Source organism: Oreochromis aureus, linkage group 13 (genome assembly GCF_013358895.1).
Source record: "Oreochromis aureus strain Israel breed Guangdong linkage group 13, ZZ_aureus, whole genome shotgun sequence".
Classification (NCBI taxonomy): domain Eukaryota; kingdom Metazoa; phylum Chordata; class Actinopteri; order Cichliformes; family Cichlidae; genus Oreochromis; species Oreochromis aureus.
Genome location: NC_052954.1, coordinates 10774464 through 10791529, shown reverse-complemented (window position 1 = coordinate 10791529; position 17066 = coordinate 10774464). Strand labels below are relative to the sequence as shown.

At 43.3% G+C, this 17066-nt stretch overlaps 1 protein-coding gene across 3 annotated transcripts in view; it reads left to right on the top strand.

Moving 5' to 3' along the window:
* Positions 1-17066, top strand: part of LOC116318582 (arginyl-tRNA--protein transferase 1) — a 54170-nt gene that overhangs the window by 24249 nt on the left and 12855 nt on the right. For all 3 annotated transcript variants that reach the window (XM_031737629.2, XM_031737630.2, XM_039621897.1), the window contains exons 9-10: positions 3643-3824; positions 7315-7414. In XM_031737629.2, the coding sequence (XP_031593489.1) occupies positions 3643-3824; positions 7315-7414 (282 nt within the window). The remainder of the gene's footprint in view (positions 1-3642; positions 3825-7314; positions 7415-17066) is intronic.

Sequence of the window (17066 nt, the reverse complement as noted above, 5' to 3'; positions counted from 1 at the left end):
CTGGAATGATTTGCCCCAACCAGTAGAGGGTCTTCCTGAAATTACTGTCATGGAGATTATGATAATGACTTGAAAAATGCCTGGGGTTTCGGTTTTTAGTTCCTCATCACATTCACTCAAAAGACAGAAAATCTAAACTAGTTGCCCTTTTTCAGCACATACCAACCCTCTACCTTTGGTCTGCCTCTTAGAGAGCCCTCCAGCTGGATTGAGTGGAGCTGAGGGATTTGGGAAGGGGGTTTTGTTTCATATCGGAGGGGTTTTAATTTAGCCCTGTGTTAGTGAAAGGGGGTGCCGAAGGAGGAAAATGGTAAATGTGGTGTCCAGATTGCAACTGTGTTGAACATAAGGTCTTCAGAGCAGTCCTTCCCTCCGGCTTTGACGGGATAGGACATACCACATTTATACCACTGCCCATTACTTTGCGTGGTGTGGTACAAATTACAGGCTGATGAGGAGGTTGTGTGGGCCCACTTAACAAGAAGCAATTATTCAGGCACCATTAGAAATTTAATGGCAGCTTCTGGTGCATTAATTAGTGAAATCTTGCTCGTAATCTGTTTACTGTGTAAATTTTTACATGCTTTAATCTGTATACAGAAGGATCTGGAAGAGCATTGGTGGTTAATCTGGTGGTGTTTGCTGTGAGGTGCAAGTTTGCAGTTAGGCATCATTGAGCACTTGTCAGGCCTGTTGAGCTGCAGGCTTCAGAAATACCACTGGACCTCTTGGGTCAGGACAATTACACCAACAATTAGACCCAGGATGGGTACTTATAACAGCCACTTTAATGGGATTGAGGTCCAGAGCACACGCAGACTGACTGACACAAACGCAGTCACTCTCTTTTGCCCCGTGGGCCCCCTCAGGTCTCCGCTAATGAACATCATTAGTGTTTATAGGAAACAAGCTTTTATCACCTCGTCAAGGCTGGCGGCCAGGCAGCTGAATTACACAGTTCTGCACACATGTGCACACCAAAACTATGCCACACTACCTCGCATATTTTCCTGCCTTCAGTGTCCCCTCCTCTCTGATGGTTGAGGAGGCAATCTCTTTTCATTCGGCGTCCTCTCGTGCAACTTGTTTTCCTTTCCTTCTTTCTTCCTCTCATCTCAGTCTCCCCTGTCTCTCTCCAAACGCTCTCCATTTCAGAATTATTATACATGGATTTCTGCTGTAGCTCTGCGTGTTGGCCTCCATCTGTGTCCAATCAGAGTGCTATTAAAATACACAGACACTCACCACATGGACCAGCAAACTCTGTGGTTCATCAGCTCACATATAAGCCTGCATTTTTATAAATGTATGAGAAATGCATACTTCCGAATTGTAATTGGGACACAGGTAGTCTAATTGTTTCACCAAAACTGCAGAGGATTCATGCCGAAACTAAGTGGCAGTTAACATAATGTGTCATAGAGTTTTCAGATGCTTTTACACACAAATGCAGAAATGTAAACACATTGGTTCTGCCTGTCTCCAAACATGATGAGCACTTCAGTGCAGGGGAAACACGGTGTTATGTGTTTTGTGGGATTCGTCTCCTCATTTAGTTTTCCTTTTATGAATAAACAACCTACACTCAGTAACAGGGGTACAGGACTATGGCTTCTCTTCTGGAAAGTTTTTTTCTCTCCGTCTTTATTTTAGGCTTCTTCCTTAGAGCTAGCTTAACCATTCAAGTCTGAGATAAAGTGTCTATAAAGGCAATATAAGCTCATTTTTGTCCTTGAAGGGTTCACAAAATCCAATTATTCTAATTCAGCAGAAGTTTAACTAAATGTCTCCCTGAGCAGGTTGAAATAAACAAACAGTATACCACCTCATGGCTTTATCAAGCATGCTACACACATAGCCCTGTATTTAGGCCATATGGGAGTGATTTGGGGCTGCTGGGAAGCTCTGGGGTGGTTCGAAGTGTTCCAGGGAATGTTTAGATTGTTGTCACAGTTGCAAGGACACAACCATTAAGCTGTCGTTTGAGGTGATGCACAGGTCAGTCTGACAAGATTAGTCTTGAGCGCGGTACGAGCTTATAAACAAACACACTCTCATACACACACTCAGGCAGCCATTGCATCTCTTGCATGAGCACTCACATTGATAATAGCACTCAAGTGTGTATGCTGAAGGTGCGTTACGAAAAATCATCTTGTGCTCTTTCCTTTTGACAAAGCCTCTGGTGTTTTAGTGGAAAATGGTGCTAGAACATCAGACCAACAGTTTCCCCCAGCTATGGACACACACACACACACACACTTAGATGCACTCAGCTGTTGCATCGGGCAGTGCTTTATCGAGTTGCGGTCATTGTTGTCCTCCACCATCGCCAGCTGACTTTTCGCCAAAAATGTTCATTTTTAATTCTTAAATCATCTGTCGGTCGCAGCTAAAGCTCAATAAAACCTCATAATCTACGTCTAACGTCATGTGGCCTCTGTTATGGAGCTGTTAGGTAATTTAATTATCCTTTCCTGCACACACACACACACACACACACACACACACACACACACACACACACACACACACACACACACACACACACACACACACACACACACACACACACACACACACACACAAAAATGACCTCTGGTATGGATTGTGTCAGGCAGTTAATTATACCTGGGTACCCAAAGGCCTGACCTAAAGGGATATAACTTTTATTACTAGTTCTTCTTAAGAAAACTGTCAGTCTGCTGGGGCACAGAGCTGCAGGGAGGTGTGTGTGTGTGTGGGAGTGGGCGAGAGATTCTATTTGGTCAGGTTTAACTTTGTCAGAGCGCGGGCCCAGTGGCGCACTGGATTAGTGATCTAGCTCTCTCAGTGTTGTGATAACTAGCAGCGTCTGCGCCTCTTAACTGCGTCCAGATGAAGGCTGGAGAAGGAGACGGATCCTGTTACTAGTACGCTGAAGAAAGACACATACACAAACATAAACCTATACCCTTGCTTAATATGACTTTTAACCCCAAACCCCAAGCCTCTAGATTTAAGCCTCTGGGATAAAAGAAGTCCGCTGACTTGATTGAAAAACCCAGCATGCAGGAACCCTGTGAGAAACGCAACGTGTTAGAAAAACTTAACAGTTTCATTAATGGAGGGAGGCCCGGGCGCATGGGTGCTCACTTACACCCGCATTCTTTCGTGCCGCAGGAGGAGTGCAGACGCAGACATATATAGGAGGAAAGCTTGGCAACACTCCACTACCGCCTGGTGAAATGGATTTTGCTCATGCAGGGTCTTTTTATTAAAATCCTCTCCCGGAGTGTTTCTGTGGCCAGTGCCCCCACTCCTCCCCCCAACAGCCCAACTCCACCCCGCTCCTGCTTTCACTCCACATTTGGGAGCCATTAGCAGGCCGAACGTGAGGCTACTGTACACCCCCACACATAATGCGTGAGGCCTGGCAGGGGGAAGCACGGGCTGTAATACAACATCATACAGGTGTGAGTGTGCAGAAAAGAAAGTGGATCGGTGCAAGAAAGCAAACGAGCGCTATTAAATACCACATTCTCGTTCCTCTGTGATTTATATATTTTTACATGCAAACTATACTGTGCACTAGAGTACTGCTATTGTTCTGACCAGTGACTATTTTCTCTTAAACTTTTCACTCTGTTTGCTTTCCCCCAGGCAGAATACGCTCCAGATGGGCCTGAGGTGGGCTACGGCTCCTTCCACCAGCAGTACTGGCTGGATGGACGTATTGTGGCAGTGGGGGTGATTGATATCCTGCCTACCTGTGTGTCCTCCGTCTACTTGTACTACCATCCCGACTTTAACTCACTGTCTCTGGGCTCCTACTCTGCTCTCAGGTTTGTTGTCAGGACTCAAACACAATGTGCTTTCTGTTTACGTGAAAAACTGCTGTGAAGACAGAAGTAAGCCACTGGGACATGATGCCAGTTGTGTTTTTAAAGGGCTTGGCGTAATAAAACCTCACCAGTGTGCACATTACTCACGGCAGCACCATAGAGTGCATTACAGTTTGTCTTAAACGACCACAGCAGTGATTACGAAATGCAACATGCGGCTCCTTTTAAGAAGGAAGTTTCTTTGTCTCTTATTCCTTTCATTCTTTCTTCCCTAATGTCTTTGTTCTGTCTTTGATGCTTTCTCACTTTCCTTCCTCTCATGTTTGCCCTCCTCTTAACCTCTCTCTCTCTCCCCCCTGACTCTTGGTCTATTTGGCTCCTCCCACATTTTATCTTTAGAACTGTATACTATAAGTGCCACAGTACTCTAGGTCAGAGAAAAATACCTCTTTCTTCACACTTGATTGGTTGAGGCAGTGCTCTGTTTTGCGGTTCAGCTGATGACAGTTCTCTCTCCCAGGTTGAAATAAGAGAACTCACGCATACTCTATAGGTGCACATATCTGCCGTTTCCTGTTAAAATGTAACCCAGTAATGCGAGAAAGGCTTTTAAAAATTTCTCTGCACATATGCAAGGGACCGGGTGATCTTCACTTTAAAGTTGGTGTGCACAGGTGTTAAAATGGGAGTTGTGAGCGTTTATGTGCAGTCGTGCACAGGATCAGACTTTTCTCATATAGAGGGAACACCTCGGTCATCCTAAGCACACAGCCTACCCCTCCATCACTTATTATTTTAAGAGTCTGACTCCAAGAGTAACACAGAGTGCTCAACGTGTGGAGGAGGCCTTGGAGAAGGGAGCCAGCGGGACTGAAATCCTCCCACGTGTTTACAGACACCAGAGAAAGGTCTTTGATCAAGTCTTGAACACTCCCTAGTCTGCTTGGACTGGCTGACTTTGTTCAAAACTTACTGTACAGAATGCATGTGACCCTCTCACCTTCTGTCCGGCCTTCTGATGCATATATTCATTACATTAGATGGCGTTTCTACAGCAAGCCCAGTTGGATTGGAAGCTTAACTTTTCAGCCACAATCAAGTTCATTCTAGTGTTTAAAAAGAAAATCACAGAGGAATTATACGTTAAAAAAAAATGTTGGTAATTTTCCTTTCTTTTTCTATTTTTTTAGCAACAAGAGTTCATGGAAAGTTCTGGAATTTTACACCATTACCTCTTTGGGAGTCCTGATTTGTGTATTTACTCACTTATCATTTTACAAATCACGTGTGGCGTTTAGATAATGTCAGAGCTGAAATAAGATATGCATGGACGTCAGGCATTACAACAATACTAAAACAAGTACAGGACTGTGCGCGCTGTTTAGCTGTGTCGGTATGCTTGTATGTGCGATTCAGCAGGAGAAACGGGAGAGGGAGATGTTGAGGAATTTCTCGTAAGAGTGCTGCTCCTTCTGCCACAAGCCCCCGAGGACAGAAGGAAGAGGGGAAGAAAAGAGGCGCATAATGAGGTGCCTGAAGCACTGTGTACAGGGAACACAGCTGGTGTTAAACCTGGATCTCTCTTACGAGGATGTCCTGATTATGTTGTGTTGCCAGTGATCCCAAACCAAAATATACTGTATTTCTTAATCAGGCTTAATCTGATTCAATGTTTATATTTTTCTGCACAGTCTTGCAGTTGAATGCGCACATAGTCTATGAAAAGTAAAAATAAAATAAAAAAAATTCTAGATAACTAAAATATCCACTTTTAAAATACTTAAACATAATATATGTTTGCAGTATTTTGCAACAAAATTGCAAAAATTGCCATTCGAGTCCAATCAACAAGGACTCGAATGGCAAAAATTCCTGCAGTGGCCCCAGTTTTAACCACATATATATTATATAGATTACACATGAATGCTGACAGAATAAAATAAGTATCTGTGTGCTTCTCATCACTAGAAGCTCAACACAGTTCTCGTAAGATTAAGTAACGAAATGTTTCCACGTGCATGCAAAGCTGCAGAAAGCACCTCATAGCATGCACTATTATGAACCGTGTGCTTGCGTATGCACATCAGTATGAGGGAAGCTGTGCAGGAGCAGAGGGCTTGATAATTGGCTTGTGCTGGAGTGTCAGATGGCTGAAGAGGGGATAATGGCGGACTCAAGCTGCTGCCATGGGGGTGGTGGTGGGGGGTGTGAAGGCCTCAAGTGAAGGGGGCCTATGGCTTTTTGTGAATGGGCCCCTCGCCTCTCTTGACCCCCCCTTCTTCCCTGATTCAGGCCTGCCGGGCCCTTTTGTGGTGAGGGGATGGGAACCCAGGAACCTGGCAGCAAGCGGGTGACCTTCTAGCACCTCTCTCTTGCTGCCTCTCTTCTCCGTCCCTTTCTCTTTCTTGACCCTCCTCTTTTATATTCTCCTCCTGTTCCCTCTCTCTCCCCGTCTCCCCCCCACCTCCCTTGCTTGGCTTGCTTTGTCCCATGTCTTATTTTTCAGTGCATCTATTTTATTTTAAGGCCTCTTTCTCTGTCTGTTAAGTCTTGTAAGAATGGGAATTCTCCCACTTCATTTAAGCGAGTGAAACACAGAAGTGGAAGGAAGAGTGAAACAAAAAGGATAGGGGGGGAAAAAAAGAGGAGCTGGAATTTAGTTATGGAATAGTGAAGGAAACGGCCGAGAGAAAGGAGAAAATAGGCTTTCAGTAAAAGGATGCAATTAAGGAAGAAGCTATTGGGGAAAAATAAAGCAGGCGAGACATTTACTGTATTTGGAGAAGGTGTATAAATCCTCCAAGTTCTAAATCTTTATTTTATACACTCTCTTCCTCCTTTTTCAGCACCGTCTTCTCTGCTTCAGGGCTCAGGGCTGATAGAGAGAAGGCAATTGTTTTTGTGTAATGACATGAAACCAAAAAGAAGGCAAAAAAACCCCTGCCTTTTTGAGTGTGGGTGTTTACTTCCTCAGCTTAGGCACTGCTCTAGACAGAGCAGCAAGTGCCATTTATATGCTGCTGATGGACTAACCTGTAAGTGAAAACACATTTTAAGTTAGTTGGTGTATTTTTTGATGTAGCAATTTGAATGTTTTATTAATTCATTTATTGTTGTTTTGTTATTAAAAATTGCTACGTTTTTTGATGCAGCATCCCTGCATATTCAGTTAAAACTGTGCGAAACTTCGAATCAGCTCATCATAAGTGTTCATATTTTTCAGAAGAGTAAACACTGCAGTAAATTAACCTGACACTAAAATTGCTGTGTAAATTGCAACCATGATTTTTCTACATGGGAAATTGAAATTGGTGCTCTGTGGTGCACAAACTCCAGCTATGAGGAAAGTGATGTCGGATTGAGCCATCCGTTTCAGACGTAGTGACACTGTATGCTGCTTGAATACAGTATGTGATGTTTCAAAAAGCATGAAGCCTTTTCCTTACACTTAGCTCTCTGACAAGGTGCATTTGTGTGTTTCCTGCCACAGGGAGATCGCTTTTACCAAGCAGCTGCAGAAACAGTCTCCCAAGCTGTCCTACTACTACCTGGGCTTTTACATTCACTCCTGCCCCAAGATGCGGTATAAGGTATGCATCATCTCACACGTACAGCACATTTATCATGGTTATCACACTTTATATTAACAATATATTTGAATTTCAGCACTGAGGTCCTACATTGTTAAGGTTTTGTGAACTAGAATTCACATATCAATGACTTTAAGTGTTTTATATTGTGATCTAAATGCTTATATATTTTAAAATTTCGGTACAACAGTAAGAGGCCTGTTACGACACTAGTATGCTGGAGATTTGCCGTCTTGTAATTCAAATGTACCTTTTTGCTCTCCTTTCTTAGGCCTTTTACATCTCAGATCAGATCTCTTTCAGTTTTGTCTCTCTTGCCCATCATGTCTCAGGCCAGTAACCAACATGCTGTAATGTCTTTTGTTTGTAAAATACTAATAAAATACCAATATTAAGTACTAATATAGTTTTTCTTTTGCTGCATAATATTTATAGCTTTATAATATAATCACAAAGGGCCCTGTAGAGCTCTTTATATAAAATCCCAGCACCTGCCTTAATTTACATTCAGTCTAAATTACAATTTGGAATTCATTAAGCATAAGTTTATCTGAATTAGCAACATTTATCAGTGATGGTTTGATTATAACACAAGCATGAGTATATACTCAAATGCTCCTGTTAGAGTTTATTCATACACAGTCAGTATATTTGATGGAGTGAATAGAGCATGTGAGGGAAACAAAGTGATAGTGAGGACATCCAGGGAAGTAAGAGAGGATAAGGCTGCTGAAGACATTAAAGGTTTAGCGAGAGGTTACACTGGTGACAGCAGCCATAACTCAGCAGTGAGAAGAGTTCAGGACGCATCCACACAAATCTGCATATTCTTACACTACAGTTTACCTGCTGTAGAAACTGACACAAATAATAAATGTGGATACACAGAGGAGCCAGGACTCACAAACATAACCCCGGTTCACACCAGAAGCCACTGAAATATCTATAGCTTAGGAGGATGATGAAAGAAAGGAGTCTTTCCAAGTGCTTTAGTTTAGCTAAGTTTTTCCCATTCTTTCTCTCTTTTTCTCATTCATCTGCTAATTCCTCTATTTCACTGTCATTTCATTCAGATGTTCCCAGAGCTTGTTCTTGCCCATGGGAGACTGATGTCTTGTTGGGGATTATGGCAACGTGCCACATCTTTTTATCCATATACATCTTGCTTTGGATAGTGCTTTGTCCAAATTCTCAGTTTGGGACTCTGTATATGGAACACATGAGTGTGTTTGCTCTATTTGTGTGTGTGTGTGTGTGTGTGTGTGTGTGTGTGTGTGTGTGTGTGTGTGTGTGTGTGTGTGTGTGTGTGTGTGTGTGTGGAATCTTGATCACAGTGTTTGTCTGTGAACTCTGTTACCACAGCACCTAACTCCTCCTGGCTCTGGTATTTACTACCCCCAGCCCCCCATATCTGCTCTTGTGTGTTTGCCACTGCAGCGTGTTGTTCACAAACTCCCCACTTGGTCCTATTTTACCCTTGGGGAGGAACACAGAACGAGGGTGAGAAGGTTGCCCGGTTCCCACCTTTGGGCTTTCCCGATCCCACAGGAACACAGACACATTCAAATGTACTCTGAGCACATGCACGCTGTCTTGTGTTGTCTGATTTGCATATGAGCCTCAGTAATTCAATAATGCACAGAGATGCTGTGGAATTGTCGCTTAGATGGGGCAGTGCCTACACTGTTTTTGTGTTTAAGATTTACTGGTTTCTGGATCTCAGTGCTGCCTCTCCAAAGCACCAGCTCCTGAACTGTGCTGGACACCACTCACGCCCCATGAACACAGCTTCCTCTCTCTATTTTGCACACCTTTCCCTCCCTTCTCTTCATCCTTGCCACTTTTTCTTGAAAGCCTCTGTTCCCATTACCTACTGTGACTTTGCCCTTAGTTTTTCTGCCCCTCCATTTGGGTCTTTGTGGTGTTTTATGCTGAGGTATTGTTTTCCACACCCTGAATCTGAGCTTTTTGAGGTGATATATGATTATCATTTATATGATCTTAATATTGGTTGTTTTTTTACTACGTACCTAATAATCTGACAGATCTAAGCATTTCCCATTCCCATCTCATGCACTGTCTGCATGTGGTAATGATGACATAATCAGAGTGTTAGTGCAAGCATAAAAGGCTCTACTAAGGCAGGTCACTGAGACGAGTGTTAAAATATTGTAAAACCAGTTTGTTCTGTATTAAATTTCACACTTGTTGACGCCATACTCCCATTTTCCTGAGGAGTAGGACTGTATTGTTTATATTGCACTGGGGCTGGAAACCTCTAATATCAAAAGAGACATTTTTTTAAGCAAAAACATCTGTATGGAGACTCAAAACATATTTGAGGCTTATATTAGCCCATTAGCCCATTCACATTATTAATAGTTGTAAGTAGTTTAAATCTTTTAACACATGACTATTTTGCAGGAAGCTATTTATTTAATTGATTCTTTGGTATTGCTATGAAAGTATTGGACTAAAATTAGTTTAAAAAATGTTGTTTTTACCAAAAAACTGGAAAAGTTCCACCATTTTTCCTGCTTCAGAATAGGTCTTTGGAGGGTGATTACCCACCTAAGCATGAGTGGGCCACATATACTTAAGGCAAAGATTTAGTAACAGTAACTCAGTCATCAAGGGTGTTTTTAAGCCACAGGGAGCCACTGAAGGCAGGCAGAAGAGCCCCATGTGGCTCTTTTTTGTGACATGTTAGCGATACCTGTCTTTTACCCTCATTCTTCATCACTGTAATGGACTTGGCTGTCAGGCTACAAACTTTACTGTTCTGCAGGTTTCAATTTTGCAGGAGAGTTTTTTTTAAACCAGGTCACATCTCTGCAAAGGAAACGCTGCATGCGAAATGGTTTGAAAACTCTTAACAGTGCCAGAGACTGGGCATGGTCCTGCAGAGTAGCCTTAAAGGGTCCTTGAAGACTTGGAGTCCAGCCAGGAACAGAGGGTTGCCTGGCCAGTGTCAGACCCTCTCCTTTGTTCTCAAAGCTGGGACTGAGCGTCCCACAGAGTCTTGCTGGTTTGGCTGGTGGGTTCAGGGTTTGACGTGACATCCTGCCCCTGGCTCCTGTCCCTGGTCCTTTGGCCCTGCGTGGCCCTGTGATGTCGAGCTGTAGAGAGCAGAAGGTGAAGCTGTTGGAGGCTAAATGAGACCAAAGGTCTTGGCCCTTCTGCCACTGTTCTTCTTTCACAATGCTTCTCGTGTGTTAACGCTAACATTCATCTGAATTATGTTGCTTTCACGGCTTTAGATGGACTGATTATATTCCACTGATTCCATCCAGTGTTGTCAGTGTGCCTGATGACAGGAGAGCATAGTCACATTTATTAACAAAAAAAAAACAAAAACAAAAGAGAAACTTGTCACTGGATGCATGCATTTTGCAGATTCTCACAGAAAATATACAGCTTTTCCTAAGCACTTGAGTTTGACTGTGACCGTCCAATTATCTGCTAAAACCATAAATAAAATCCTTAATGTGCAAACCAGCTCAGGTTCTTCTCGCAGCATTTCATTCCTTTCTCTTCAATAGCTGCACAATCCAGCTTCAGCTGCTCGCAAGATTTCATTAACTTTCATTTGATATCTTTTCACTTTTTATTTTTGAGCTTCACCTGAACAAAGAGTCGATCCTGCACTGTAGTGTTTTTTTTCCATTTTTCTTTTCCAGAAGTGTGTATATGCCTGAGCACTTGTCTGTGCAAGTTACTTTTGAGTAGTGAATAAGCAGACTTTGATGATAACAAATGAGGCGCTCACCCACTTGGCTTAACCAATCTAGTACCTGGTCTTAACATTTCAAATGCTTTTCAAGTGTGGTGTACATGCTTATACACAGAAACACACTCAGCCTTACAGAATACACACCCAGTTATACCCGCTTGGCGAGGGAGCGAGAGAGTTGTATGAAGTGCCTCTTATTCTTGTTATTATTGTTCACAGTGAAAGAATGTCTCGCTCTGAGCCCAGGAAACCATTAAATTTTCCACAGAGAAACGAGAAAGAAGGAGTGAGTGAAATAAGTGAAAAGAGGGAGGAAGAGGACAGATGGAGAGAAAGAAAAGAGTGACAAAATGTGTGCCAAATGAGAAAAGGAGGCAAGATGAAAAGCGTTATTCGTTTTCCCGGCGGTACTTCGCCGACTTTTAAAGAGCCCTTTCGCAGCAGCTGCACCTCTGTTTTCCTTTTCAAACCCAGCTCCTCCTCAAACAAACAACAAACACTGTCAGAGAGCCGGTCACTCCTACAGCAGCAGCCAGAAGTTTCTTTTTGGGTTTTTTTGGTTTTTCACATGACCAAAGCTTTTGAATTCAGTGGACCTGAAATAAATCCATCCAGGTGTCAGCCACTGTCTGCAAGAATATGTCGGGATACGTGCAATGAACAAATTTGATGTTGGTTTCAGGGTGCAGCGTTTGCCTTAATCAGCGCACGCCTGCAGGCTTTTCTGTCACCTGCTGCATCAGTTTAGCTTTCAGGATATCAATTAGACATGACAAAGTGACTCCCAGCTCTGGTATTAACACAGGAGCTAACTTTCACCTGCATACAAATGGTTTGAAAAGCAGTAAACAGTCATCTGTTTTTAGATTTTCACTTTAGCAAATCATAGAAATAGCTGTCCCCAAAAGTAAAAATGGAATAATCTGTATTAAGTCATTACCAGAAGTGTATATTAATGTAAATATTTGGCTCTCGAACACTCTCATCCCCTCTTCAGGTACGCAGTGGCAGGTTATGACATGCTAAAAGCCTCCAAGCGAGCCGCAGCTATCAGGACTCTGCATGTGTGTTATTTTCACTCGAGGGGCCCAATCAGACACTATGCTATGCGTACGTGTGTGACCTCACATTTTTTGTGTCACTTGTTGAATGTCTTGGTAGATTAAGAGTGATGGTGAGTGAACCTGAGGCATCTCAGGGTGGGTGTTTCCCTACAGTAGCCCTCATCCCACCCCCCCACCCCTCCGGTGCACCCGTGCTACAGTACACGGCTTCGTTTTGAGGCAGCGTCAGATTTGTTGATGAGGGCATCGCTTTCTTACGTATTCCTGTTTATTATTGTTGAGCTCCTGGCATAAACATTATCCCGCTTTGGTAGGTTTTGATGAGTGGCATTGAAACGGTTTACAGTGAACAACAGTGTTTATGTTGAACTGCCGTCTAACACTGTAGGCCCAGAACAGCGCCACGCCCCCCTTTTTCTCTTTCTTTCATTCTTTTTGTTTCTGTCCTTCTTGCAACATTTCTCAACAAAAAAAGGAGGGGAAACAGCCGCCATGCTGGTCGGGATGAAAGATTGAGAGAGAGTAAAGAGATCAGATTGAAGAAACTTTCAACTGATTCCATTCGGATGAAAACATGGCAACACGTTTTGCTCTTTTAGTCTAATGTTATTACAAGCAGAAGTGATATCTACTCTCGCTGTGGTGAGGTTCTCATTTCTCAAATTGTCATCTGTGTGCGAATGTGCAGTAAGTCATGATGAGGTGGTATAAACTTACTGTTCGGCGCGGTACGGCGTGGATTGGCCTTTCTCACGCATTTACTGTAATAGTTTTATGTCTTTAGCCCCCTCTTTAATGTCTGCCTGTGTTCTTTTTCTCAGAAGAAGCAATATTCTCTTGGTTCGTAAAAGCTATTATTCTACTAAGCCAGCAGCATTACCTTCCAGCAATCCTCAAGTTAAAAAACCCTGTGCCCATCAAAATAAGATCAAATCCAACCGGGTCCATTTTCACCCTGTCTGTGAAGTTTATAAGCTAAAGCTTAGCCATTTTGCTGCCTTCCACTTCTCCCCCTTTTCCCCCATATTTTTTTTTCTTTTTTAAATTGGAGCCTTTCTGACAGAAACATTGTTGTTTGATTTAGCTTGACAGGAGACCACCAACAGCGCACCTCTCAGCAGAAACATTTGTTTAAAGTTTTGATAATTTCTCTTCTCTGCTTCATCATCTCTCTTCTGTCCTGCCACACTTTGTGTTTTTAACAAATCATTAACAGGTTAGAGCATGGGCTTGGTCCAGCCACTGCTTGGCACCCTAAGAAACGGTTTACGGTGAAAAACAGTGTTTATGTTGAACCGTTGCTGACAGTCTCTCACCCTGTCAGTGCTGACAGGGTGAGAGACTGAGGGAGCAGAGTTCAGGGGGGTCGGGTTAGAAGAGTCAGTGTTACTGCTGGTGGAAGGACAGAGTTGGGAGAGGGCGGGTTGCTGGGAGAGTATAAGCAAAGGGGAGGTCTGAAGGTCATAAGGGCAAAAATGAGAGTTTGGAGATGGTGTCATGCTGAGCAGATCCAGAGCCCTCTAGCTGCCAACGTGAGGTGTTTGCCTTACCATTAACTTCACCTCTATTTATTTTCAAAACCTGGTGCAGCTGCGCCACTTTGTCTGAAAGTCTGTTTTTTGTTTTTTTTTCTTGGCAAGAGACCACATTCAGATCTTTGATAAGCCCTACTCAAGAGAATGGGCTGCTTTCATAAATGCAGTTAGAAACGTAGACTTATAGTGTGGGCGGAGGCCTTGCAGTTAGAAATCTGAGGTGGGGTTTTAAGACGGAGATTAAGGGCTGCAAGTCGGTAACCTGTGGTCTGTGTTAGACATTCATAAGAGTTCGCCTGCCCATAAAGACCCGAGAAGATGAAGAGATAAAAGTGCCCAGTCTGAGAGCTGATGCCCATAAAAGCGCTGCCATTGGTTCTCAGGGTTTGGTCGAAATGTGATCCTGTAAAAATATTTTTTCCTCATTAACCTGTCATCCGTGGAGCCGTGACGCACAAGCCAGGCAAAGGGAGTGCTGGGCCAGAATTGACTTGGGTGGAAGGGATTGGTGGTGGTTGTCCAGGGGCCCACAGGGGAGACTTACCAGCCTGGATGCTTTATTTGAAGGCCGTCCTGTGGTAATGTGTTGAGTAGGGTGAAGAGGGCTCGGCGGGCCCCTGAGTGTTTAAACAGCAACAGTTAGCGTAAACCTCCCCTAATGCAGACTCATTTCTCTGGGCCCTCACACACACACCTCAACAGGCACAAATGCATACGTATATCATGTCAAAGATTATGGTGAAAGTATGATCTCATGGGCCACTATTCTGAAACACGGCTTGTTTGGACATGTCTTTCATTGGTGCTGTTCATTCAGCCTGCTTAGTTTTGTATGCTATTTTTCTAGCTGCGTGTGTGTTTCTGTGGGTCGTGCTGTTTATGTGTGTCCGTCAGCAGGTAGAGCTCCCCAGCCATGCCGCCTCGTCCTCTGGGCACAATATATGCATGTCAACAGTCGGAGGACCACAGAGAAGGGTGTATTGTGAGGGCTGCATTTTGGGGGAGAGTAGAGTCGTTGTGGGTTTCAGGACCTCTGTTTATTGGTTTTTGACTAAAATTGGTTGAGAGTGACCCTGGGTCAGAGTGCTGGCCTCTGCCAGGCTAGGTTAGGTTTGCCTGGCTTTGGGTCACACTGCTTCTTTGTACGTACTCCAAGTTCAGGCTTGTTCTGCACGAGTTCAGGCTTGTCCTGGGTGACGGCCAGCTGCAAAGAAATGTGACTTCTTGACCATATTTGTCTGCTTGGGTTTAATGCCCATTTCTTTCTGAGAGTGCTTGACCAACATGTAATCCCAGCATAATATCCCATTCACTATTGTGTTCATGCTTGACCTAATATATTATATAAAACAGGGTGCTTTTTGTATTGCATGTTATCTTTGGATAATATATCTCTTGCCAGTGCCAGACAGACTAAAGTCTAACATTAGTGACCTCATCTATTCTATGACCACTCTTACATCACACTTTTGGAGCCGCTCTGTCTCATACTGAGGTAGGTGTTCAGTTAACCAACTGATTACTTTATAACTTGATGTTCTTTCCTGGGTTGGCTGTATCAGTTGTTTTAACAAGAAAAGTCTCTTTGAAACTGCATGCAGACACTGTGCACAGTGTCTGACTCGTGCAAACACAAACATACAGTGATACCTCAGCAGGGGTAGGGGGTGTGTAAAAATTCAGCTGGAGATATGAGCAGGAAATTAGCTGCAGATGTGGGTGTAAAGTAATGCAGATGGAGACAGGGAAACCCTCTTACCATGACACTAAGTCCACCTCCTGTCTTTTGGTCTGGCAAGCCTGAAAGGGGATCGCTTTGAACCATGACACTGCTGTGTGGCTACAAAGCACCAAATGATCTCATCCTCAAAACTCTCTCTGATGCAACATGTGATCGTATCTTTACGTTTTTTGTTTTGTTTTGTTTTTTTTGCTCAATAATATTCCTCACAAACCCATTTCCCTTTTTCTAGCTGCATAAAACTGCCAAAGCCCTATAAAATGTATTAGTAGACACTGAGCTGGTCTCCAATGTTAAAAGGTTAATGAGCTACAATCAGGGCTTCAAATTTGTGTTTAATTGATTAAAACTGCTTTTACAATTTGTGACACCCTGGCAGGGGGGGGAAAAAGAAGGTGAAGAAAGAAACTCCTGTTGACAGTCTTTTGTTTGATGACGGTTGTCTCAGCTCAGCACATACCAAACTCATTTGTCTGATTTCCTAGTCAGACTGGGAGGAGGAAAAGAAGCAGGAGGCAAAAGAGGTGTAGATTTTCATGAGGATTCCTTGGCTGCGGTGAAGCACTCCATTTATGGCTCTGATTAATTGCTTTTTATATAAATCATTGGTACAGGCCTGGGGCATTGCTCTCTACCTCGCGGTGTGTGAGACAGGAGTGTGCACAATTAAGGGAAGGAACAAGGTTAGTGAACTTTATTATGGACCCAGTGACTCTGACAGAAACACACAAATCTGTGTGCATGCAGTTGTGTGGCCTGAAAAGAGTGAGTGATGCTGTATCATTGATGGGCTGGGGATGATAATAGTTCTGCAGAGTATTGTGTAATTGTATGTCAGGCCCTGTGGAGATATGTGTTTATTTAGTTTAGATGATTGAAGCTGCATAATAGTTTACACTGGGGCAGCTTGTTATTCAAATGAGGTTGAGTAATTGTCCTCTCCTGCTTGTTAAAGTTTGGGTTCACTGGGAATGCTGCGCTGTAGTAGATTGCTTTCGTATAAACAGTGACCTCTACACATTCATTAACAAACACAGTGCAAAACAACAGATTAAAATGACTCAGAGCCTTTTCTCACTTGTACAGTTTACATTTTGTTGAGGTTCTCCCTCGTCATCACATTATTACTGGACGCACCTCTTAGTTTGTCCACTCATCTCCTTGTTTAGTTTTAGTTTTTCATCTTGATCTACCCATTTATATTTCTTTCCCTGACTTTCTGCTTCTTCTCTGGCTTCAGACATTCTCTCTCAGAGCTGGGCCCCTCCATGCTGGCATCCAGACTGCTCCCCCCACCAGCCCCGCTGCAGTCAACGTCTCAAAACATTAAATACCATCCTTTTGCTTCATCTGCACCTAATTTTCTTTCACCCCTCCCTTTCTCCCTCCTAACGCCTCTCATTTTTCACACCTCAGATTGCAGCCAAGTCTGTCTGCTGAAGTTTGTATGCGTCCCCCCCTCCCCTTCCTCACTTTTTTTTTTTTTTTTTTTTTTTTCCTGATCCCTCATCTCTCTGTTTCCAAACGAGCCTTTCAGAGATTGTCAGTCATCTGCATCACCTCCTTTCTGCCTGAACAT